Source organism: Notothenia rossii (genome assembly GCF_949606895.1).
Source record: "Notothenia rossii genome assembly, chromosome: 5".
NCBI classification, from domain to species: Eukaryota; Metazoa; Chordata; class Actinopteri; order Perciformes; family Nototheniidae; genus Notothenia; species Notothenia rossii.
Genome location: NC_136903.1, coordinates 44687363 through 44713753, shown reverse-complemented (window position 1 = coordinate 44713753; position 26391 = coordinate 44687363). Strand labels below are relative to the sequence as shown.

The following is a 26391-nucleotide window of genomic DNA, read 5'->3' as shown; positions in this document are numbered from 1 at the left end:
AGTGGCCCAATGTCCTATTTTATTGCACTTCTGGCATGTAGCTTTAGCTGCAGGACACCCTTCTTCCTGGCTATGCTGTGATTTCCCACATTTCCTTTCACTTCCCCCCCCCATTTTCTGTCTTTTGACTTGCCTTGATGTTGTTGAGATTTCCATTTGTTATTTTTTTCTTTGAATCTCACCTCCTGTACTGATCCCACTGTGTCTTCCTGCAGACTCACTTGTGCTGCGACCTCCTCTGTCCGGTCCGTATCGTCAGTGCTATTGTTAGGTCCGCCGTCAGCTGCAGCCTGCGAGAGAGCTCTCTGTCTCGTATCCCGACGACAATTCGGTCGCGGATATTCTCATCTTGGCTTGCGCCAAACTCAGATAGATCATACAGGGCTTGGATGAAACTCTCTGCCTTCTCCCCTGGCCGCTGGACCCGCTGGTGGAAACATGCCCTCTCGTGGATAACGTTCCTCCTCGGGAAAAAGTACTCGTTGAGCTTTCCTACCACAAAGGCAAAGTCATCCCCGCCATCTTCTTCGGCAAAAGTGAACGACTTGAATATGTTTTCTGCCTCGTTGCCCATGGCATAAATCAGGCAGCTCACCTGCACTCTCCTGTCATCTTTGTCGAGTTTAGTAGCGAGTCTGTACCGCTCAAAGCGTTGCCTCCATTCTGGCCATTCATACCTCGTTCACACCAACGCAACTCCGGTTCAAGCTCCGTGCTAGAGCTTTTCAGGTTCAGAACCGGTTGTTCGGTTTAGCTCCGGCTCTTTTCACACCGCCCAGAGTCCGACTGGTGCTGCGTCATTGCGTCATCGTTTGTGTCATAACGTAACCTTTTGCATGCCTGCTTCATAAAGCCAAACTGCGCGGAAACCCCTCAAAGCTCACACCGACAACAACAACAATGGCCGATTGTGTTGAAGCGCTACTCGTTTTGGCTTTGCTCTGTCGAAACGAAATGGAAGAAATGGGACTACTTTACTACCAAATTTACAACTTCAACGACGATTCCGATTCCCCCTGCCCCTGCCCCCGCCTCAACGTAAGCGTGACGTATGCGGTGCTTTTGCTCTAGCCGGACAATTTTTTGGTGCTTGAAACGAACCAGATTCCGAAGCTAAGACGCTGCTCCGCATCGGTGTGAACAGGAAAACCCGGTGCTTTTCAAGCTCCAGCTCCGAACCGGCCCTGAAACACCGTTGGTGTGAATGAGGTGTCAGTCGGCTTATCAAAAGAAAAGTTTGCTGGGGGATTAAACTTGACCATTCCGCCATCTATATTCCTTTACTTTGTCTTGTTCATCAACATAACAACTGGGGGGCTTACTCTGAAGTAAAGCAGTCCTTCGCATGCCGTAAAGCATGTCGCAACACCTTAACTCTGTATGCATTGTATGCATATGTGACAGATGGTAAATCTGTACTCGCAATGAATTTCAGATTACTCATCTGGTTGATCGTTTAATAGGCAATATTGGTTAAAAAATGTGCATTCCAAAATGACTATTAATATGCCAGTAATAATACACTTTTAGAAAGTCTCAAAACAAATCAGAATCAACACATTGATATTATGTTAATCTATTTTAATACGAGCTTCATTTAGTTGTCACTTACAACCACCATAACATCTATGCTCGTTGTGGCAATGTGTGACTTTGAGATTTCAGTGTCACATGACTCTCATACAGAGTAATGTGTGGAGTGAACTGACAGGCTCTCCTCTCTTCTCTTGCTGTGTTCAGGAGGAGTTCAACCACCCTGTGGGCAGTCTGGCACTGACGGTGGATGAGGTCATCAACGTGCGCAGAGTGCTGGTGAAAGCAGAGATGGAGAAGTTCCTTCAGAGCAAAGAGCTCTACAACAACCTGAAGAGAGGCAGGGTAACCATACTTGCCAACCTTGAGACCTCAGAAATCGGGAGCATTTCAAAATGCAAAATGGGGGGGGGGGGGGGGGGGCGGGGTTCTAGTTTATCGCCGGAGCTGTTAGATTAACATTAACATGCTTATTGTAGTTATAAGTGCAGCCTGTAGCACCATCCTTGATGGAGCATATGTGTGGGCAGGAAAGGAGTGAGCAGAGAGTAGAGTCGTTGCCGATTCTTGTTCGGTTTTCTGTGACTATCTGCCTCACCCTGTCAGACTTTCAGTTGCGCGCGCTACTAAAGAGACGTGTTACCATGGAAACCAAACAATGGTGTAGCTGTATTAAAGTCAGAGTGGAAACAGTCCTGAGTAAATCTGATTTTGTCAGAAATCGGGAGAAATATGACCCCGGGTGGAAACCGGGAGAGGGCAATGAAATCGGGAGTCTCCCGCAAAAATCGGGATGGTTGACAAGTATGAGGGTAACAGAGCTGGGCCCTCACTGCATTCTCCACTGGGCTCTGTTCACAGTGGAGGACTCAATGTGTGTGTGTGTGTGTGTGTGTGTGTGTGTGTGTGTGTGTGTGTGTGTGTGTGTGTGTGTGTGTGTGTGTGTGTGTGTGCGTGCGTGTGCGTGTGCGCGTGTGTGTGTTCTCAGGTTTGCTGCTGCTGCAGAGTGAAGTTCCCTCTCTTCTCATGGCCGTCTACCTGCTTGCTGTGTAAAAGGTATCAGAGATAACGTTCCGTTCCATTCCTTTGCTACTTGATGTTTGTTTCAAGGCAAAAGCACTCCCCACCACCATCTATGGTTCATTTATTCAGTTCACGAATTAAACATGTATTTTCTGTTAGTTTGATTTCACAACATGCATGTGTGTGTGCTGTCTCAAAGCTTCGAATTATGATTTTTCCCATAAATAAAAGGGCTGCACAACTAATCTGAAGCGAATTGAAATCGCAATCTTCATAGTAGGCTCAATATGTGTTAGAGGCAAAATATAAAATGTAATGTTTAAGGATTGTGTTGCTGCATGCAGATTGACTGGCCTACAAATTCAACAGATACAATTAAGTATCTATATTTCATACAAATCGGTTAAAAAATTCAAAGCATTTTAGTATAATTTCATATTAAATTAATATTTAACCAATTTTATATTTCGCTCAGATGTTTTTTTTAAATATATTTTTAATGACCACTCTAATTAGTATTATTCATCCCGCTTCCATCACATTAGTATGCATAGAAAGTGACAGGTGCTGTGACAGGTCACACCTCTCCCTACTTATGCTAATGAGCTAAGTCCCGCCTCCCCTTTGTTCGAGGTGTGAGATCTCAAGTAGGTGTGATATCCCAAGTAGGTGTGAGATCCGTCGATAGGAGGGGGGTGATGTGTATTCACAGGTGTGAAAAGCCCCCACTGTTGCGCCTTATGGTGGATCATAAAAAAATTTCAATCACATTAGTATGCATAAAAAGTGACAGGTGGGCCCGCCCCCAAGTCTATTAAAACAAAAATGCCGCTTCCATCACATTAGTATGCATAAAAGTGACAGAAGGGCCCGCCCCAATTATGTGATGTCAGAAGACCGAAGGGGTGGAGTGAGATAAAAAAAAAAAAGAACCTCGTGCAGATAAAAAGCCAGTCATTTCCAATCATCAAGTAATCTTTCCAAAAAGAAAAAATGGCCAAGAGACGCCTCGATATGGGTTTAATCAACGAGACGCCTGTGACAACTTACCGCCATCCGTCCGGAGCGCCAATCAAGAAACGGATGCAGTATCTGTGCCGGGTTCAAACACCTCCGGTCGAAGATCTTGAAGAGAAATGGCTTCTGGAAAATGAACATGTTTGGGGATACGTATTCAACTATATGGCGAATGAACTGCATTTCTACAATCTGAAGAATGGAGAAACGTATGGACCCCACAGTGTTAAAGCAACGTTGACCTCAACAGATTGGGCTGTGTTAACTCTGGTGTCTTCCAGAGATCTCCACGCAACCATTGTATCGGAAGAAGTAGTGCATCAAGAAAACACTGTGGAACCAGCGGTGTAAAAGATATGTGCAACAAAAAGCAAAGAAACCCAAACAAAAAGCGAGATCAAAGAAGAGTTTTCACCGTTACCCCTCAATGTGGAGGAAGAAAAAGGAAATATCCCCCCGCCGCCAGAAGTGAAAAGAGTCCTGACAAGCACCGTCTGGGAAACTAAAAGCGGACCATCTGGGCGATGGTATTACCGTGCAAGCCGTTTGCTGACACAGGGGGGGAGGGGTTCTCTCTAAAACACAATGTCTGTAAAAGTGGGGGGAGACTGTCTCCCCCCTTCCTGCCATCTCTCTCTGTTTCTGCTGATGTGTAAAATATACAAAATAACGTTTTATATACTTACTCTCTTGTTAAAAGGTGATGAAGTTTGTAGCGTAAGCCAGCCATCAGTGTTCTAGTTTTAAGGATCGAAGGATCCAATGTATTTTTAAATGGAGCAGAAATAGAACTAGTCTCCCAGTGCAAGTATCTTGAACAGGGAGTGTCATATTGGACTCGCACTTGACTTTTTAAGAAACATATCCAGAAAGTATCCAATACCATTAAATTCAACTTGCAACATTTTAAACAAATTAGACCTTTTTCTTAACTGTCAATGCTGCAAAGTCATACCTCCACTGTATGATTCTATCCCACATTGAATACTGTTTTACAAACTGGTCGTTTGCTTGTGCCACACACCTGAAACCCATAGAACAGCTGTTCAAGAGAGCTATCCAGGTGTTTAACAGAAAGCCACAGTCATACCACCACTGTACCATCCTTGAATATGCTGCTCATGCTCTTTCTGCATATCATGTATTTATTTTTGTTGTATGTATATATATATATATATATAAATTTCATGTTCTTATATGCTGTATGTGACGGGACTATAGATGGAAATTAGCTCAAAGCTAAAATCCGGCTCATTTACACTTGTAAGCATTATTTTTGTTTTAAAGTGTTCATCAATGTGCACTACGGTAGCCCTGAAGAAAATTAAACATTAAAATATGTTATCGATGTCCCATTCCCAGTTTGTTTTGGGAATAATTGTGATGCTTACTATGTTTTGGTAGCTCTTAACAAAACAGAATTTTTGTAAAAGACTGCGACTCTAAAAGGCAAGTTTGTGAATTTAACACTGTTTCGATGAAACAATATATTCTACAATATTACGACTTTTTGCCATATTTTTAACACAATCTTTTTTTTTTTGGTTGTAGGGCTTCAACATATTTTGCATGTCATGCATAAACACGGTGTCCTCTTTTCCTTGAAACTGACGTGCTGGCCCGTTTTACAAAACAAGTTATCTTTCTGCTTCTTCATCCTCTGAATTTTCCTCCCCCGTCCCTCTTCCTTCAGCCAGCACAAAACGAATCAAGGTGGATCTGTGAAATGAAACACCTCTTCCCAAAGCGTGACTTCCCTATTGAGAGCATGCGTCTTCGGCAGTAGGGTCTAAACCAATTGGCCAGATAAACTAACATGCAGAACGTACGGTATGTTTGAAGACTAACCATTTATCCAGTTCAAGCTGCCTTTAAGATGTTACATTGCGCTCTGACTATTTCCCGTAAAATGGTGACAAACTATTACTTATTCTTAAATTTGACCTCTTGCTGCTTGGTTGAAAATTATAGTTGAAAAATAACTTTAAAAAAAAAAAGACTCAAACAGCGAGGGACATTATACTGGTGAAAAAACTCTCAATTCTACAGATGACTCCCCCCACTCAACGCAATAAGTCCCTCCCTCCACTCAGCAAAGCATCTAAAACTAAGGACCCCCACTAAGACGACAGTTTGAAAACTAGCTATGGATCTGAGAAAAACCAAGTCTCCCCCCATGAGTTGCAGCCAGGAACAAACTCCTGGACTACCATCATCACCACCATTCTGGACACCCGAATCTTGCAGTACTACTGCTGCTTATTTTGCTCCTTGGGCCAATTCGTCTCTGTTTATGGACACAGTGAAATCAGTATTGGTAGATATTGTGGAGGGGGTGATACATCGGTACAGAGAAGAAATATGCAACGGATGCCGAGTCAGTCACCCCGGCCAGAGGCAACACGATTGTCTGAATGACATGCCCGATTTTTTCTTCAGAAACAATTACAACGCGTTAATGAAAAGACTCTGGCTCACCGACTTCATTACTGAGATCGACCAGACTCTTATTGATAAAGAAATTTTCACGGATGATTGGAGGATCCAATGCGCTTCGGAGGCTTTTCTGCACAATCTCAAAAATTGTAGACGCCTCAAGGAGAGACTTGAAAAGATCCATGCCGAGTTGGATGGAGAAGAAGAAGACTAATAACCTGCGGTTGGTTGAATCCAGGGATTTTTTCTTTTTTGATACATTGAATTTTTCTTTAAAATAAAAATGGGGAACTACTATGCAAAACGCTCGGTATATATTGATCAGAATGTAGTCAATACCCTTTTAATAAGTGTGGTGATGAGGACGATTGAAAACAGAGTGAATAGTGATCCCCGTGTAAACAGAATGGCTGAAGTTTGTAAACTAGAAGACATTTTGGATATCGTTCGTTCTGGAGACGGTCCTGGGGATGTTACAATCAGTATAACTATTGATTTTGTGTGTGAAAATGTTTAAATGTAAATAGGACATTTTTTAATTAAAAAAAATGTTTTTTACATTTTAAAAACTGTTGTCTTCATTATATCAAAGGGAGCGTGTCTGATACATGTGTATTACAGTCCTTCACATGCACTGTTGTCTTCATTATAACAAGGGGAGGGTAACAGTGAAGATGTATGATACATGTGTATTAAAACGTGTGTATTATACCCCCACAGAAACACAGAAACACAGAAAACATTGAAACCATTGAAAGACTGAAAAAACACAGAAACACTGAAACACCGACACACAGAAACACCGAAACACAGAGACACAGAACTACAGAAACACAGAAACACTGAACCACAGAGACACAGAAACACAGAAACATGGAAAACACAGAACCACAGAAACACAAAAACACAGAAACACAGAAACACAAAAACACTGAAACACGACACACCGAGACACAGAACCACAGAAACACAGAAACACAAAAACACAGACACAAAGAAAACACAGAAACACAGAAACACAAAAACACAGAAACACCGACACACAGAAAACACAGAAACACAGAACCACAGAAACACAGAAAACACAGAAACACAAAAACCCTGAAACACCGACACACAGAAACACCGAAAACACTGAAAACACAAAAAACATGCTTGTGTGCTAGTATGTTTTTTGAATAAACACATCATTATTTTAAAAAGTCGATGGGAGGCTGATACTATTTGACTTTTTAAAATAATGATGTGTTTATTCAAAAACCATACTAGCACAAAAGCCTGTTTTTTGTGTTTTCAGTGTTTTCGGTGTTTCGGTGTGTCTGTGTTTCAGTGTTTTTGTGTTTTTGTGTTTTTGTGTTTCTGTGTTTCTGTGTTTTCTGTGGTTCTGTGTTTCTGTGTTTTCTGTGTTTTCTGTGTGTCGGTGTTTCTGTGTTTTTGTGTTTCTGTGTTTCTGTGTTTTCTTTGTGTCTGTGTTTTTGTGTTTCTGTGTTTCTGTGTTTTTGTGTTTCTGTGTTTCTGTGGTTCTGTGTCTCGGTGTGTCGGTGTTTCAGTGTTTCTGTGTTTCTGTGTTTCTGTGGTTCTGTGTCTCGGTGTGTCGGTGTTTCAGTGTTTTTGTGTTTTTGTGTTTCTGTGTTTTCTGTGTTTTCCATGTTTCTGTGTTTCTGTGTCTCTGTGGTTCTGTGTTTCTGTGTTTCTGTAGTTCTGTGTCTCTGTGTATCGGTGTTTCTATGTGTCGGTGTTTCAGTGTTTCTGGTTTTTTTCAGTGTTTCAGTGGTTTCAGTGTTTTCTGTGTTTCTGTGTTTCTGTGTTTTCTGTGTTTTCTGTGTGTCGGTGTTTCTGTGTTTTTGTGTTTCTGTGTTTCTGTGTTTTCTTTGTGTCTGTGTTTTTGTGTTTCTGTGTTTCTGTGTTTTTGTGTTTCTGTGTTTCTGTGGTTCTGTGTCTCGGTGTGTCGGTGTTTCAGTGTTTTTGTGTTTCTGTGTTTCTGTGTTTCTGTGGTTCTGTGTCTCGGTGTGTCGGTGTTTCAGTGTTTTTGTGTTTTTGTGTTTCTGTGTTTTCTGTGTTTTCCATGTTTCTGTGTTTCTGTGTCTCTGTGGTTCTGTGTTTCTGTGTTTCTGTAGTTCTGTGTCTCTGTGTATCGGTGTTTCTATGTGTCGGTGTTTCAGTGTTTCTGGTTTTTTTCAGTGTTTCAGTGGTTTCAGTGTTTTCTGTGTTTCTGTGTTTCCATGTTTCTGTGTTTCTGTGGGGGTATAATACGCACGTTTTAATACACATGTATCATACATCTTCACTGTTACCCTCCCCTTGTTATAATGAAGACAACAGTGCATGTGAAGGACTGTAATACACATGTATCAGACACGCTCCCCTTGCTATAATGAAGACAACAGTTTTTAAAATGTAAAAAACTTTTTTTTTATTTTTACATTTTTTTTTCCTATTTACATTTAAACATTTTCACACACAAAATCAATGGTTATACTGATTTTAACATCCCCAGGACCGTCTCCAGCTTAGAATTTCCCAGATTACTGGAAATATCATGATGGAGTTTTTTCACTTCAGTCAAAATATTCATGTGTATGCTGTTTTTGACACAAAGATGCATTACATCTACAAACAGAGCATACAATGAGAGCACATGATACACTTTTGATGTTTGTTTCATTTCTTCGGTAATGTAACAGAATGTTTCGGAAAATGAAGATTCCAGGACCACTTTAAATGTTTCGTTTACAATCGTTTCACAATGACCAGGAATAGTACTGCCAGAACGAACGATATCCAAATTGTCTTCTAGTTTACAAACTTCAGCCATTCTGTTTACACGGGGATCACTATTCACTCTGTTTTCAATCGTCCTCATCACCACACTTATGAAAAGGGTATTGACTACATTCTGATCAATATATACCGAGCGTTTTGCATAGTAGTTCCCCATTTTTCTTTTAAAGAAAAATTCAATGTATCGAAAAAGAAAAAATCCCTGGATTCAACCAACTGCAGGTTATTAGTCTTCTTCTTCTCCATCCAACTCGGCATGGATCTTTTCAATTCTCTCCTTGAGGCGTCTACAATTTTTGAGATTGTGCAGAAAAGCTTCCGAAGCGCCTTGGATCCTCCAATCATCCGTGAAAATGTCTTTATCAATAAGAGTCTGGTCGATCTCAGTAATGAAGTCGGTGAGCCAGAGTCTTTTCATTAACGCGTTGTAATTGTTTCTGAAGAAAAAATCGGGCATGTCATTCAGACAATCGTGTTGCCTCTGGCCGGGGTGACTGACTCGGCATCCGTTGCATATTTCTTCTCTGTACCGATGTATCACCCCCTCCACAATATCTACCAACACTGATTTCACTGTGTCCATAAACAGAGACATCTTGGCCCAAGGAGCAAAATAAGCAGCAGTAGTACTGCAAGATTCGGGTGTCCAGAATGGTGGTGATGATGGTAGTCCAGGAGTTTGTTCCTGGCTGCAACTCACGGGGGGAGACTTGGTTTTTCTCAGATCCATAGCTTGTTTTCAAACTGTCGTCTTAGTCGGGGTCCTTAGTTTTAGATGCTTTGCTGAGTGGAGGGAGGGACTTATTGCGTTGAGTGGGGGGAGTCATCTGTAGAATTGAGAGTTTTTTCACCAGTATAATGTCCCTCGCTGTTTGAGTCTTTTTTTTTTTAAAGTTATTTTTCAACTATCATTTTCAACCAAGCAGCAAGAGGTCAAATTTAAGAATAAGTCATAGTTTGTCACCATTTTACGGGAAATAGTCAGAGCGCAATGTCACATCTTAAAGACAGCTTGAACTGGATAAATGGTTAGTCTTCAAACATACCGTACGTTCTGCATGTTAGTTTATCTTGCCAATTGGTTTAGACCCTACTTCCGAAGACGCATGCTCTCAATAGGGAAGTCACGCTTTGGGAAGAGGTGTTTCATTTCACAGATCCACCTTGATTCTTGTTGTGCTGGCTGAAGGAAGAGGGACGGGGGAGGAAAATTCAGAGGATGAAGAAGCAGAAAAATAACTTGTTTTGTAAAAAACGGGCAGCACGTCAAATTGAAAGAAAAGATGACACCGTGTTTATGCATGACATGCAAAATATCTTGAAGCCCTACAACCACAAAAAAAAAAATAGGTATATTGTATATTGCAAGTACATTGTGTTAAAAATATGGCAAAAAGTCGTAATATTGTATAATGTATTGTTTCATCGAAACAGTGTTAAAATCACAAACTTGCCTTTTAGAGTCGCAGTCTTTTACAAAAATTCTGTTTTGTTAAGAGCTACCAAAACATAGTAAACATCGCAATTATTCCCTAAACAAACTGGGAATGGGGACATCGATAACATATTTTAATGTTTAATTTTCTTCAGGGCTACCGTAGTGCACATTGATGAACACTTTAAAACAAAAATAATGCCTACAAGTGTAAATGAGCCGGATTTTAGCTTTGAGCTAATTCCCATCTATAGTCCCTTCACATACAGCATATAAGAACATGACATTTATATATATATACAGCAAAAATAAAATACATGATATGCAGAAAGAGCATGAGCAGCATAAAAGCATTTACCACATGGCAGTACAATGTAGCAGCTATGATATATAAAAGTGCAAGATAAGATAAAAGCGCTACATAAAGTGCAAGAGGAGATACCCCTGTGTTAAAGGGCAATAGGAGATACCCCTGTGTTAAAGTGCATTTATTTAGCGGTGATTACACGTCTGTTTGTTGCTCAACCATTCTTTAAGTTGACCTTTAAAACTATTGAGAGTGGGACAATCCCGTATCTCAGTTGGGGGGCTATTCCACAATGAGCTGCCTTTAATGGAAAGGACATTTTGTCCAAAGGTGGTCCGTCTTTGGTGGACTTCACAGTCTCCTCTGGTTTCTAACCTAGTGCTGCGTCCAGTGTGTTTTCTGTGGATGAATTCCCCCAAGGGGAGGGGGGCCAGCCCATGTAAATAATATTTTTTTAAAAACACATACTTTTAAAAGACATAAAAATGTCAAAAACTCAAGAAATTGTGATTTTCAAGGATGGTACAGTGGTGGTATGACTGTGGCTTTCTGTCAAACACCTGGATAGCTCTCTTGAACAGCTGTTCTATGGGTTTCAGGTGTGTGGCACAAGCAAACGACCAGTTTGTAAAACAGTATTCAATGTGGGATAGAATCATACAGTGGAGGTATGACTTTGCAGCATTGACAGTTAAGAAAAGGTCTAATTTGTTTAAAATGTTGCAAGTTGAATTTAATGGTATTGGATACTTTCTGGATATGTTTCTTAAAAAGTCAAGTGCGAGTTCCATTATGACACTCCCTGTTCAAGATACTTGCACTGGGAGACTAGTTATATTTCTGCTCCATTTAAAAATACATTGGATCCTTCAATCCTTAAAACTAGAACACTGATGGCTGGCTTACGCTACAAACTTCATCACCTTTTAACAAGAGAGTAAGTATATAAAACGTTATTTTGTATATTTTACACATCAACAGAAACAGAGAGAGATGGCAGGAAGGGGGGAGACAGTCTCCCCCCACTTTTACAGACACTGTGTTTTAGAGAGAACCCCTCCCCCCCTGTGTCAGCAAACGGCTTGCGCAGTAATACCATCGCCCAGATGGTCCGCTTTTAGTTTCCCATACGGTGCTTGTCAGGACTCTTTTCACTTCTGGCGGCGGGGGGATATTTCCTTCTTCTTCCTCCACATTGAGGGGTAACGGTGAAAACTCTTCTTTGATCTCGCTTTTTGTTTGCGTTTCTTTGCTTTTTGTTGCACATATCTTGTACACCGCTGGTTCCACAGTATTTTCTTGATGCACTACTTCTTCCGATACAATGGTTGCGTGGAGATCTCTGGAAGACACCAGAGTTAACACAGCCTAATCTGTTGAGGTCAACGTCGCTTTAACACTGTGGGGTCCATACGTTTCTCCATTCTTCAGATTGTAGAAATGCAGTTCATTCGCCATATAGTTGAATACGTACCCCCAAACATGTTCATTTTCCAGAAGCCATTTCTCTTCAAGATCTTCGGTGTTTGAACCCGGCACAGGTACTGCATCCGTTTCTTGATTGGCGCTCCGGACAGATGGCGGTAAGTTGTCACAGGCGTCTCGCTGATTAAACCCATATCGAGGCATCTCTTGGCCATTTTTTCTTTTTGGAAAGATGACTTGATGATTGGAAATGACTGTCTTTTTATCTGCACGGGGTTCTCTTTTTTTTTTATCTCACTCCACCCCCTCGGGCTTCTGACATCACCTAATTGGGGCGGACCCTTCTGTCACTTTTATGCATACTAATGTGATGGAAGCGGCATTTTGTTTTATTAGACTTTGGGGCGGGCCCATCTGTCACTTTGTATGCATACTAATGTGATTGAAACATTTGTTATTATACACCATAAGGCGCAACAGTGGGGGCTTTTCACACCTGTGAATACACATCAACCCCCTCCTATCGACGGATCTCACACCTACTTGGGATATCACACCTACTTGAGATCTAACACCTCGAACAAAGGGGAGGCGGGACTTAGCTCATTAGCATAAGTAGGGAGAGGTGTGACCTGTCACAGCACCTGTCACTTTCTATGCATACTAATGTGATGGAAGCGGGATGAATAATACTACTACTCTACATATAAGGACTTCTTATGCAAAGAAGATTATTATTTTATTATTAGATACAAATAATGTAGTTTAAACTGATTCCACTGTAACCAAATGACCCGGTGTGGAAAATATTTTATTCCTTTTATTTATATTTGTCAAAAATGTCAAAATATGAATTTTTTGGTTGTAGTATTTCCCACGGTTTCATTTTAAATATATGTTATTAAATGATACTGAGAAATATGATGCAAAAAAAGGTTCCATCCCTCTAGTACACAGTGAATCATCAGATCCTCCTTCGCACTCTCCAAGAACTTGGAGTTTCAGGCTCTGCACTTTCCCTCCTCACCTCATACCTCAAAGACCGTACCTAAAGGGTAACTTGGAGAGGGTCCGAGTCCTACCCTTGTCAATTAACTACAGGGGTCCCTCAGGGCTCTGTTCTCGGTCCCCTCCTCTTCTCCTTGTACACTAAATAGCTCGGATCTGTCATTACCTCGCATGGTTTTTCATACCACATGCTACGCTGACGACACTCAATTCATTTAGTCTTTTCCCCGCTCAGAGACCCAGGTCGTCGCACACATATCTGCTTGTCTAGCTGACATCTCTCAGTGGATGTCTGCTCACCACCTCAAGCTCAACCTTGACAAGACTGAACTGCTTGTCCCACTCTTGACCTAACAATCAACATCAGCACCTCTGTTGTTTCCCCGACTCAGACTGTAAGGAATCTGGGTGTGATCCTAGATAACAAACTGTCCTTCACTGCAAACATTGCTGCTACAACCCGCTGCTGCAGATACACTCTTTACAACATCAGGAGGATACGTCCCCAGCTGACACAGAAAGCAACGCAGGTTCTGGCCCAGTCTCTCGTCATCTCACGCCTAGACTACTGCAACTCCCTCCTGGCTGGTCTTCCTGCATGTGCCATCCAACCTCTGCAGCTCATCCAGAATGCAGCGGCTCGTCTGGTCTTCAACCTTCCTAAATTCTCCCACACCACGCCGCTCCTCCGCTCCCTTCACTGGCTTCCAGTAATTGCAAGAATCCACTTCAAGACACTGGTACTAGCGTACCATGCTGCGAATGGATCTGGCCCTTCCTACATCCAGGGCATGGTTAAACTGTACACCCCAGCACGTGCACTTCGCTCTGCATCGGCCAAACAGCTCGCTGCACCCGCACTGCGAGGGGGACCCAAGTTCCCATCAGCAAAAACATGTGGGTTTGCTAACCTGGCTCCAAAATGGTGGAATGAGCTCCCCATTGAAATCAGGACAGCAGATAGCTTGCACATCTTCCGGGGGAGACTGAAAACTCACTCAACTCAACTCCACTTCGAGCGATAGAATTACTCACAAAGAATTGCTAACAAAGCACTTATATACTAATAAAGGGCTCGCTTATCTAAAACCAGTTGAGTAGCACTTGAAATGTGTTGGCTCTGTGAAACCTGATGTACTTATATGCAGTGTTGGGACTAGCGCGATTGATTACAAAGTAACGCGTTACTGTAACGCAACTACTTTTTGAGGTAACTAATAGCGTTACTAGTTACCTATTCCCATTAAGTAACGCCGTTATAGTTACTGTGATTTAAATGAGTGCGTTACTGCGTTACATTATGTGATCCAACTGAACCGAATCTCCCTGCGGATGTACCTTACAGGCGAATACAGCGATGTCCTCTCACAGCACCATGGAAAAGTGAAAGTAACCAGAGAGGAGTGATGATTGGTTAACACTAGTCAGCAAAAAACAACACAAAAACTTGTATTTTTATTATTTTTAAAGTAAAGTAAAGTAACTTGTTACTAGTTACTTGTATAATTTTGTAACTAATAAAGTAACTAGTTTCTTTTTTGAGAGCAGTAACTATAACTATTTCGAGTTACTTTTTAAAAGTAACTTGCCCAACACTGCTTATATGATTCCGTTTTCTTCAAGTTTGTATCTTGTTGGTCGAACGCACTTATTGTAAGTCGCTTTGGATAAAAGTGTCAGCTAAATGCAATGTAATGTAGTATCATGAATCATGTCACAGTTTCAATATCAGACAAAAATAATGACAATTACTTATTGCTTCCAAATCTGGCGGCACTTTATTATAAAGGTTTAGGTGGAAGTTTTGGGGAGCTCACCTCAAACATTAAACGAAGCAGAGTTATTGAAATACATCCTAATTCAAATGATTTTTAGTGGTATTTATCAACAGCCCAGTGAACCCCCACAGATTTATCATGGTCATATTATAACACAAGCTAGTAAGAATGATACTTCAGACCCGTTGACATCCATGGTAAAGGTGTGATGATTATTTGTATTTCTCTTACAGATCTGTCTGCAGTTCCTGCTGTGCAAAGGTAACTTCTTTTTTTTTAGTGATGGCAATTTTTCTTTCTTTATTGTATTTTTTTAGGAATAGTTCTGAAGTTATTTGGGTATTGTTTTACAATACAATACAGATAATTGATCGACTGCTTTTTACACCTTATTTCAAGTCTATGTTTCTGATCACCTGGGGCCTCATTTATAATCATTTATAAAGGGATATACGCTTAAAACATGGCGTACGCCAGTTTCTACGCATTGTTTGCGATTTATAAAATACTAACTTGACGGGAAAACGTGCGGTCCTCCATGCAAACTCTAACCCATGCGTACGCACTAAGCACAAAAACGGGAGAGACGAGAAACTGCGACACTGTTGGCCGGGCCCCTCACCTTGAGCATCATTAATCCATCAAAAAGTACAATAAATGTCACAATTATTCAATAATAACTTTAAATAATTATCTTCCCCAATACACGTTATTATGTTTGGATCAGATATGTGGGCAGGCAAGTTGTCAAGCAACGTGTAAAAAAGCCCCAAGTGAGCTTGTAGTCTTAATGTTAGCGTGTGTGCTTAGCTGTAAACAGTCGGATGGGTGACCAAAACGTCCCCGTTTTCCGGGCAAAGTCCACTCTTTTTTTTTGGTGGCCGGTACCCGGTTGAAACTCCAGAAAATGTTCCCGTTTTTGAATGTGCGTTAAGAAACATAGAGAAAAGTGAAATAAAATGTTACATGTCGTCAGTAAAAACAGAGTAACAGTGTTGTGCCTTTTGTAGCGTTAGCGTATTTCTTCTTCTACTACTTCTTCTTCTACCTACTTCTTCTTCTACTTCTAATTCAATGTCCTGCCCACGAGATATTGGACAAAAGAAACTCGGCTAGTAGTGTCAACTAAATCCGTAGTATTACAACAAAAGTGCTTTAAACGAGGTAAGTTACAAATGTATGTTCTCAATCGTCATGTGTGGGAGTGAATATTAAATTAGTTTAGATTTATTGTCGCCAGGGGGACATTCATTTTCACAGCTCTGTGAAAACAATATGAAATCAACAACAAAGATAGCACCACACATGATGGTTACTTGTTATTATTTAGGGCTGCCTGTATGGATCAGGTTTTTGCCAAAGCGAGCCCTTTTACTATAATAACAATAATAATATGTTGTGTATTATATAAACCATATTGGTACAATGAGCGACATCTAGTGACGGATTTTGGAACACTGATTTGATTTTTCTCATGGCAGTTAGATTCTAGAGACAAACCAGGGGACTTTATTTGTATTTTTAATCTGTGTCTGTCCATTTGGTGTAGTATTTTATCCAATATTACATTTGGTTTATATATTAGTCACTTTCTTATGAAATGCCAGGTTTTAGGCCTTGATTTGCACCATCAAATAATTAATAGTTTGTCTTTAATCCTGACATGACTGTAGGTAGTAAGTAAGTAAATCTGTATAGGAAGACGAGTTAAGGGATAGAGGAGAAAAGGTTATGGTATAATTACAGAGCCTGTCAATTTATAAATTGAGGAAATCAATGTTCGTCTGTTAACCAAAGTGCAGCCATCTATCTATCAACTATCTACTATCTGTTATTAAAGATCAGAGGAAAAGAACAGAACAAGAGGGGTAAATCCAGAATAAAAATAAAGAAGCAAAGAGATTGTAGAGCAGTGAGAAGGAAAAAAGCTTGGTGTGTCAATTCATTACATTGCCAGTATTTTTCGTTGTTGTGAAAAAAAGATCGCCCCCTCTGATTTTTTAACAGCCCCCTCAGTCATTTCATCCTGGACCGGGCCTGCTGTTGGCAGAAGGAAGAATGGAGAGAAATATGTGGAAATAATACCATAAATAAAATGTTACCTCTCATTTATCATATATGATGAATTCATTTTCAAACATTGATCAAAGCCAATCTTAAAATGTTTAAACAAACGCCTGTTTGCGACTCCTCAGTGCACACAAAAACCTAACTTGGAGAAATAAATAAATAGGGATATGTTATTCAAAACCACCTCGAATATGTTGTGTTAATGTTATGAAATGTTTTCTCATAAATGATGCGGTAAGCAGGAGGACAGAATTACATCTAAACTGACGCCGTTTTGCATTTCTATAGGGTGTAGATACGAGCATGGTTTTATATACTACAGCCAATATAACACAACACATTAGTTGTATTTCCTTTAACTGGTGGATTATGGATATATAGTTGCTGATCGACAGCTGGAACACAAACCACTAAATACAAAAAAAAATTAAGATCCAGTCGTCATGACTCCACTCCGGATGGATTCCCCGATCATTTCTTAGAGTTTCTCATCAAGGGGGTGTCCCCTGTCCCCTGTACAAACACACTGCCTGAGGAAGGCTGTGTATTTTTTTTGTCATTAACCTTTTTCGGACCACTTATTTATTTATTTGGGTGACGATCCGACCTCCATGCTGCTACTCTGGTTCAAACTGCATCCACCAAACAATATGATTTATCTCGACCTCCCCAAAATAACTGTTCTGTCGTCATTTCCTGCGATCTTCTCCATGTAGTCAGTCAAAATGAATATTAATACGCGGCGTTTCTTTGACTATTTATAGGCAGTGGCGGCCGGCCCATAGGGGCGCTAGGGGCGCCGCCCCACCTCTTCCCACATAATTACAACTGATAAGTCACATGTAGTCACTCGGAAAAAATCAGGACATTCTGATGTACAGTTTCAAAATAAAATACCTTTGGGGACGGGGATGATAGCTCATATATGAGACTTCAAAGGTCTTTTATTTTGAAACTCTACATCAGAATGTCCTGATTTTTTCTGAGTGACTAGATGGGGTGTCCTGCTATCACTCTGGAGTGAGATGGATCTATGATACTGGACAGTTTTTGTTTTATTCTCATCTAAAAACAGGGATGATAGCTCATACAATAGAGATTTCAAAGGTCTTTTATTTTGAAACTCTACATCAGAATGTCCTGATTTTTTCTGAGTGACTAGATGGGATGTCCTGCTATCACCCTGAAGTGATATGAGTCTTTGATACTGGACAGTTTTTGTTTTATTCTCATCTAAACACAGAGGGATGATTTTTTTTACTCTACCGTAATGCATAGGATATTCGCGCACCGCAATATCACGTGAGGGCTGGCTTGACTAGGTTTTCCCGAGTGGAGGCTGGCTTGACAGCAGTTAGTTTAGCATACTCAGCCCGACTCAGCCTGGTTGTTCCTGGCCCTAGAACCACGATTTTATGGGGCCATTACATCACCAGAACTCCCAATTTAAGGGGTAATTTCTCCCAAAAAACATTTTTACTCACTATATCAACAGCCCCACCAAAAATATTTTCCACCAGCCGCCACTGTTTATAGGCAAATATGGGCGTTACGTGAAGCCCGCAAAAAGCTGCGCCGCATTTCGATTCGATTGTGAATTATAAAGGGAAACCGGCGTAGGATGTGCCGTAGGCCTATGCAAGTCCTGCGCCGGTACGCAGTCTTTTATGAATCGGAAAATGTCTGTGCGTATTTATTTGCTTTGTCCTACGTAAGGCCGGAGGTTAGTTGTCCCAGAGAGTAGAACGAAGCGGTATAAAAACAGTTTTATCCCAGCAGCTATTGCACAAATGAACACATAGGAGTGTCACACATAATGCCTTTTTTAATTTATTTATTGAATTATGAATTTTGAATGTCCATGTTTATACTAGTGTTTTCCTTCTTAAAATGTTTCTGAAATATTTTGAGATTTGGTTGAGCAGGGTATACTTGTACTTTTACTAGTCCTTTTATTAGAGATGTCTCTGTTGTTTGTGTTTGTTCTTAGTGTCAGGATGGATCCCTTGTCTTTTTCTCTGCAAACAAAATCTACATTCGGGTACAAATAAATAACCTGAACCTGTGGTGTGTAACATTATTTCAGTTTGAAATAATAATAATTCAGTTTGAACATGTTTCTTCAGTTGGCATGTTCTTCAGTGAGATGACTAAAGGTTGTAGTTATTTGCTGAGTTATCATAATCAGAAATCCTTTATCCTGCCGCAGCAGCAAAGGTACAGTGCAGATAAAGGGCAAAAACGAGAAAGAATAGACTTATATATTAAAGAAAGAGACAAGCACACTTTATTAAGAAATATAAAATAGTACAAGTGTGACATTTATTTTGACAATGACATCTGACCAAAAGTGATCTCTTTTAGTTATGTGAACAAAGTCAGAATTCTGAGTTTTATCTTAGAACAAACTCACTAAATACCTTTATGTATTTTGCCTTCTGTTGTGTTCCTCTTCCTCTGCTGCAGATGAAGATCCCCTCGAAGAAGATGGCCCACATCCCCGTGTACACTGTGGGCTTCCACAGCACTCCGAAGAGCCACGGACACAAGAGCCAGGTGTATAAGTGAGTCTGTCACAATGGAGACTGTCAGGGCCATGTTTACTTTAAAGCTGATTTAAAATGAGCGCCTTGTGCATTAATGAGCCAAAAAAACAACGGAAACCAGCAAGTTTATTTTTCAAAGAAGATCGATTTATGGTCGATTTAAAGGTTCGGTCTGAGAGAGCAGAATGGCTAAAGATTGTCCATGCATCAGACACCTACATTTAAAAACATGTCATTTATAACATCTGATCCTTTACAACAAACAATGTATGATCTTTTTAGGTTTTTACTACTCAAATCAAAATTATTCTAGTAATCCTCAATTTGTTTAAATGTAAGAGTACTCTGGTTACATTTTTCATGTCATTGTCGGTGAATTAAATTACCTTTGTATGTATCATGATAACGTAATCCCAGATACTCCCCAAGCCTGGTTAAAGGAGTGTCAGTCTCCAGGTCCCATTAGCAGGACCCATTACTTTATTATAGTTTTTCCACTGTACGTGACTATGTTCTGATGCTGAGGAGGATATTTATTTACTACTTACCACCGAAAATTGTAGTGAAGTACAGTACTTGAGTAAATGTACTTAGTTACTTCCCACCTCTGTGTGACACACAGGTCCTCAGCGTACCTTCAGCCGGTCACTGTGTGTTCTCTCAAAGGACAGCGGCTCTGGGTTAAGAACACAGGTCAGATCTATTTCAGTCTGCAGCTAATTGCTAACCTGCTGCAGCGTAAGCAGTGACCCGACCAATCACAGATAGCAGACTCATTCCAATCAGCAGCGTCGACCCAACCCATTCTTTGTTATGTTATCAGTGCAGCCTCCATTATGTCATAATTACCCAGCTGCAGTAATCCACTCTCTGCCTCTGACAGGGATGAGAGAGCAGAGAGGGTGCACCACTTAGGTTACCAGAAATACACCCAGAAAGTGAGAACAGTCCTCCAGATTCTACATGTTCTCTTCTGTACAATTCTTTGTGCACACTATTATCAGAACATGTTTCACAAATAATCCTATTGCAAAGTGGGAGGGACATGTCCCCAGTGTCCCCAGAATAAGTGCCGCCTTTGAACACAACCCTCTCCCCCCCTGCAGGTCCCTGCGCAGCCTGTCCCGGCGCCCGGTGGAGGAGGAGTTCCCCCACCTGTACGCACAGGGCTGCACGCTGCGGGACGTCTGCGCTGAGTGTACCAAGTTCGTGGCCGACGTGATCTCGTCCAGCCGCCGCAGCGTGGACATCCTCAACAACACCCCCAAGAGGGAGGCCAGGGCGGCTGCCCAGCGACCACAGCTGCAGCGCCAGTCACACCTGGAGACTGACCCTCACCCTCAGTGTCTCCGTCCCCTTCACCGACAGGGCCAGCTCCCTCCACAGTCCCATCAGCATCATCCACAGCAGCAGCGGCCTCATGCCTCATCAGCGGCTCCTCTCCACACCAACACCATCAACAATGGGAACCAATGAGGAGATTCTCACACACACACACACACACACACACACACACACACACACACACACACACACACACACACACACACTAAAACATTGACTTTAATTAAATGTATTATCTCAACCCATTTCCCATAACTGTATTAGGTTAGTTGAAAGCAATATTATTAAGCTGAACCTAATATTTTTTTATTTAAACGTAATATTATTCCTTTCAACTAACTTAATACAGTTATGTGAAATCTGATGACATAATACATTTGATTGAAGTCAACGTTTCAGTTTTTTCAGTACACCCACATTGAGCCTTCCTATGGTCACTTTATAATGTTGCAGTAACCATCAGTTCTGTATCTGCTTTACCTTCAGCACATGACCTCACCCCTGATGCTCACTGCTGCTTAAGGGCGGGAGAGGGTGGGGGAGGAAAGTGAGGGTGGTTGTGGGAGTAAACACTGTGAGAAAGTACATGTGTGGTGGTAGTTTGAGGACAATTGCCACGCAACATAAAGTAAACATGTAACCCTGTGTATCATTTTTGCTCTCTTTGGTTGCCTTGTTTTTCATGAATGTAACTTAGGACACAGAAACAGAGTTGTAAAATGACAGGCCTGTACGCAGAACAATGACATTTATTTTTGGTCTACTGAAAAGGAATTGTAGAAGAGTGGCTGCTGCATAAAAAAGGTCCCTTTTGCATTTGAGACGTGCTTGTCGAGGTGTATCTGGATGAGGTGTGAGTGTATCGGGGTGAAGCTGCATACCTTTTACTGACGCAGCATGCTGATGAAGCGAGCACTGAAGGTCCCGCCTCTCTCACCCCCCATGGACGCTTGCAATATGCTCCGGTTTTGTAAACACTAAGTAAACCTCAACTGCAATAAAATGTAAAAATAACACGACAGTGCTGCGTTTGAGTTCAACTGTTCACTTCTGCGTGCTGCGGTCCACAGCGGCACATGTGGTATACAGAGCCATCAGTGGGTTGATATACCTACATTATTAGTAATTACATGGTTAACATGATTTGCATTTAGTACAGCTCATGTTCAGAGTGTGGTGAGAATTGTTTGTGTGTTTTCTGATAAGGAATGGTTGGTTTATTGTTTGAAAAATGTAGTGTTATCTAGCAGTATGTAGTGTCTAACTCCGACCAGCAGAGGGCGAGTTCGCTACACTGTTCGGGGACAAAGAGAAGTCTCGAGTGAATACATTCAGACAACGTAAACACACACTTGAGTGAAGTCATGGTGTATGTATGTGGCGAACTGTGATAATAAGATACATATTTTTGCTCTTTCCAGGTAAGAACGGAGAGTTGGAATTGTGTAATTAATGGGTGAATATGTTATGTGTGAGTTTATGATCCCGGTTGGATTTTATGTAGTAGTGTTTATGAACGTTACTTGTTCAGCAACTGCGTACTGAAAATGGCTAGCCAGTAGTTAGCACTGGTGGCCTAGTTAGTTGAGCAAGCCTGAGGCGGGAGAGTAGAACAATGAGCCGGTCTAAAGAGCCCGGACTGCTCGTGTATAGTTAATAGATAAATAAATAAGTTAAAAGAGATACATAATTGATATTGAAAGTACAAGATGAAACTGGTTTGGAATAGCAATGCAATATACATGATTATTGTTTGGATGTTGATGCAAATGTTCATTATGTTTCTGTGTTAGTATAGTGAATACGTGCAGAGAACGTAAACACACACTTGAGTGAAGTCACGGTGTGTGTATGTGGCGAACTGTGATAATAAGATACATATTTTTGCTCTTTGCAGAACAAAATAAAAGACTTTCAAATTAAATGTGTAGTGGAGGGCTACTTCACTCTGTACCACGCTACATATTTTGGTAGCAGAGGATGGTTAGATTCAGCCCTACGCCCAGCCGCATAGAAGCATAGATGGACGAGCAGAGGAGGACCATGGAGGAAGCAAGGGACAAAGTAAGCAGGATACTGCTGACGCTGGAGGAGAGGGAGCTCATTTCCCTGTTTGAGCATCTAAAGTGTAACGCACCTGTTGGGGGATTTGCCAGCAAAACAAGACGCACCCTCAAAAGGTTGGTGGAGACGACGTTAGATGAAATCGAGGAGGATGAAGAGTCCGCAGAGTCGTATCAGCAGTATCTGCAGCATGTGTTGTCCTACCTGGCCTCTCTGAAGCCGACACCGGGGGAAACTGAGGCTGAGATTGTAATTCAGGAGACAAGTGAGTTAGAGAAGTTGAAAATGCAGTACCAGAAGTTACAGCAGCAGATGGAAGAGGAAATCGGGGCGTTGGAGGAAAAGATCAAGCGGAAGACACAAGCAGCAGGAGGAGACACTGCGCCTGCAAGCGTGACCGCAAAGGTAGAGGACACAAGGACTGCCACCACAGCACCAATCAGACTGCCCGAGGTGACGCTGAGGCGGGAGTTCCGGATAATTGGACAGATTGGTGAAGCGGGGCAAAAGGACAAATTGTCCTACACAAGCCTCATCAACCAGATTGAGTCTGGACAGCGGAAAGGACATGGAGAAGCGGAGATCATTGAAGCAGTCACACGTGCTGTAGGCCCAGGTCTTCATCTGCGGGAGATGTTGGAAATAAAGCGAGAGCTGATGCTGCACACCCTCAAGACCTTTAAGACTGTGTTGTGACTACAGAGAACTGAACAAAAAGTCAGTTCTTGATCGCCACCCCATACCAAGAATCCAAGACATGCTGGACTCCCTCACTGGCAGCTCCTGGTTCTCTGTACTGGACCAGGGGAAGGCCTATCACCAGGGGTTCCTGGACAAGGAGAGCCAGCCCCTGACAGTAGTAAGATTCATCCCGCTTTCGTCTCATTAGTATGCATAGAAGGTGACAGGTGCTTTGACAGGTCACACCTCTACCTACTTATGCTAATGAGCTAAGTCCCGCCTCCCCTTTGTTCGAGGTGTGAGATCTCAAGTAGGTGTGATATCCTAAGTAGGTGTGAGATCCGTCGATAGGAGGGGGTTGATGTGTATTCACAGGTGTGAAAAGCCCCCACTGTTGCGCCTTATGGTGTATCATAAAAAATGTTTCAATCACATTAGTATGCATAAAAAGTGACAGGTGGGCCCGCCCCCCATGTGTGTGTGTGTGTGTGTGTTTGTATTTGTGTGTGTGAGGGTGTGGGGACCTTCACTGATGTCCTCCCAAGGATGTGTGTGTGTGTGTGTGTGTGTGTGTGTGTGTGTGTGTGTGTGTGTGTGTGTGTGTGTGTGTGTGTGTGTGTGTGTGTGTGTGTGTGTGTGTGTGTGTGTGTGTGTGTGTGTGTGTGTGTGTGTGTGTGTGTGTGTGGGGAGACCTTCACTCCAGAGCTATAGGTGCCTGTCTTAACACCCCATGGCCCTGCAGTCGGCCAGAGGCTGTAAAAAGTCCTGGAAAGCAGGCAGGCACCACAGAGATGACTGTGTGTGTATTAGAGAGCCTGAGGAGACACATTTTTACCGCCCATGCTTGACTGTTTATCTGTGCACTTTTCAACTGTATACAATACAACACAAAAATGCCCAGTGTTGCTAAGAAATAAGTTCAGAAAGCTCTGAAAGCTCTAACAAAAGTAACTCTCCAGGTATTTCAGACAGAGTATGCGGATTCGGTTCGATCAGAACAAAGAAAACACCTTTTGCCTTCCTAATTTCACACTTTCCTCTTTTCTATGGCCTGTGTCTGTAGAGTTGGGGGAGACTTCCTCACCCCTTCCTTCCATCTCTCTCTCTCTCTGTTTCTGCTGATGTGTAAAATATACAAAATAACGTTTTATATACTTACTCTCTTGTTAAAAGGCGATGAAGTTTGCAGCGTATGCCAGCCATCAGTGTTCTAGTTTTAAGGCTTTGCATACCTCAAAGTGTGTCTAAAAGTATCTTGGCAAGAGAAAAAAAAAAAAAAAAGCCAAAATTCGCCTAGGCCATTTAAAAGAAACCGAATTGCTGCTAAGAAATAAGTTCAGAAAGCTATGACTCCAGTGGAACACTGGTAGAGTCAAAAGTAACTCTCAATGTATTCAGACAGAGTATGCAGATTGGGGCTGATCAGAACAAAGAAAGCACCTTCCTCGTCAAAAGTTAGTCACACAACCCCTTACTGTCACCCTTACCTCGTCCTATGGCTGTCAGGCCTTTTGGTGTGTGCGTGTGCGTGTGCATGTGTGTGTGTGTGTGTGTGTGTGTGTGTGTGTGTGTGTGTGTGTGTGTGTGTGTGTGTGTGTGTGTGTGTGTGTGTGTGTGTGTGTGTGTGTGTGTGTGTGTGTGTGTGTGTGTGTGTGTGTGTGTGTGAGCCTGGCCCTGCCCCCTCCTCCCCCTCTTCCTGCCATCTTATCACTAAACAGAGGGGGGATGGGTTCTCTCTAAAACAAAGTGTCTGTAAAGGTGCCTGCCATCTCTCTCTCTGTTTCTGCTGATACTTACTCTCTTGTTAAAAGGTGATGAAGTTTGCAGCGTAAGCCAGCCATCAGTGTTCTAGTTTTAAGGTTTTGCATACCTCAAAGTGTGTCTAAAAGTATCTTGGCAAGAGAAAAAAAGCCAAAATCCACCTAGGTCATTAAAAAGAAACCGAATTCCACGTTTTACAAATGAACAGACACAAATGCAGACTTGACTACTTGGCAGTTGATTAAAGCAGATGTGTCCTTTTTCATCTCTCAAAGGTTTGGGGTCCTGTTCAACACTGGGTACAGAAATATATTCAATATACAGTCATTTGTACGTAAAGATTTCTTAAGTTGTAAGCACTTAGAAATATACATTGATTGCATTTAAAGTGGCTGTAGACAACTTATCATAATGAAGTAATTGATTGCACAAATTTGTAATGGATGTAAAATAAAGACGACATTAGCATTTAAATTGGCTCCCTATAAGACTCGCTTTCTCTATGAAATTATGTCTGGTTCTGAGTAGTGGTCTCCCTTTCACAATAAAAAGCCCAAACACAATACTTTCTGAATCACTGCAGGAAGTAATGTGCTAAAATGCAAATACAAATAGCTTACAGTAGCTCCCAATTAGTTGAACAATCGGAAAACCGCAAGGACTGTGGAAACACCTACTGGCAAAGGATTGTGGATGCAAATTATGCGAAGAGGAAGAAAAAACATTCTATCTAAAGCTAGATAACACAATCTACGTATTGACAGCATGAGTACAACAAAAACAGTATGCATGTTGATGCAAACGACGATGTTCAGTAAACGATCAATCAAAATCGAAGGATCAAATGTATTTTTAAATGGAGCAGAAATAGAACTAGTCTCCCAGTGCAAGTATCTTGAACAGGGAGTGTCATATTGGACTCGCACTTGACTTTTTAAGAAACATATACAGAAAGTATCCAATACCATTAAATTCAACTTGCAACATTTTAAACAAATTAGACCTTTTTCTTAACTGTCAATGCTGCAAATTCATACCTCCACTGTATGATTCTATCCCACATTGAATACTGTTTTACAAACTGGTCGTTTGCTTGTGCCACACACCTGAAACCCATAGAACAGCTGTACAAGAGAGCTATCCAGGTGTTTGACAGAAAGCCACAGTCATACCACCACTGTA

The 26391-nt window shown here is 41.6% G+C and overlaps 1 protein-coding gene across 1 annotated transcript in view; it reads left to right on the top strand.

The window, feature by feature from the left end:
- spire2 (spire-type actin nucleation factor 2) overlaps positions 1-24741 on the top strand; it is a 189957-nt gene extending 165216 nt beyond the window's left edge. The window contains exons 11-15 of the mRNA XM_079681872.1: positions 1741-1878; positions 2522-2589; positions 14977-15004; positions 19280-19377; positions 20466-24741. Of these exons, the coding sequence (XP_079537998.1) occupies positions 1741-1878; positions 2522-2589; positions 14977-15004; positions 19280-19377; positions 20466-20835 (702 nt within the window). The 3' untranslated portion in view covers positions 20836-24741. The remainder of the gene's footprint in view (positions 1-1740; positions 1879-2521; positions 2590-14976; positions 15005-19279; positions 19378-20465) is intronic.
- Positions 24742-26391: the final 1650 nt, after the last annotated feature.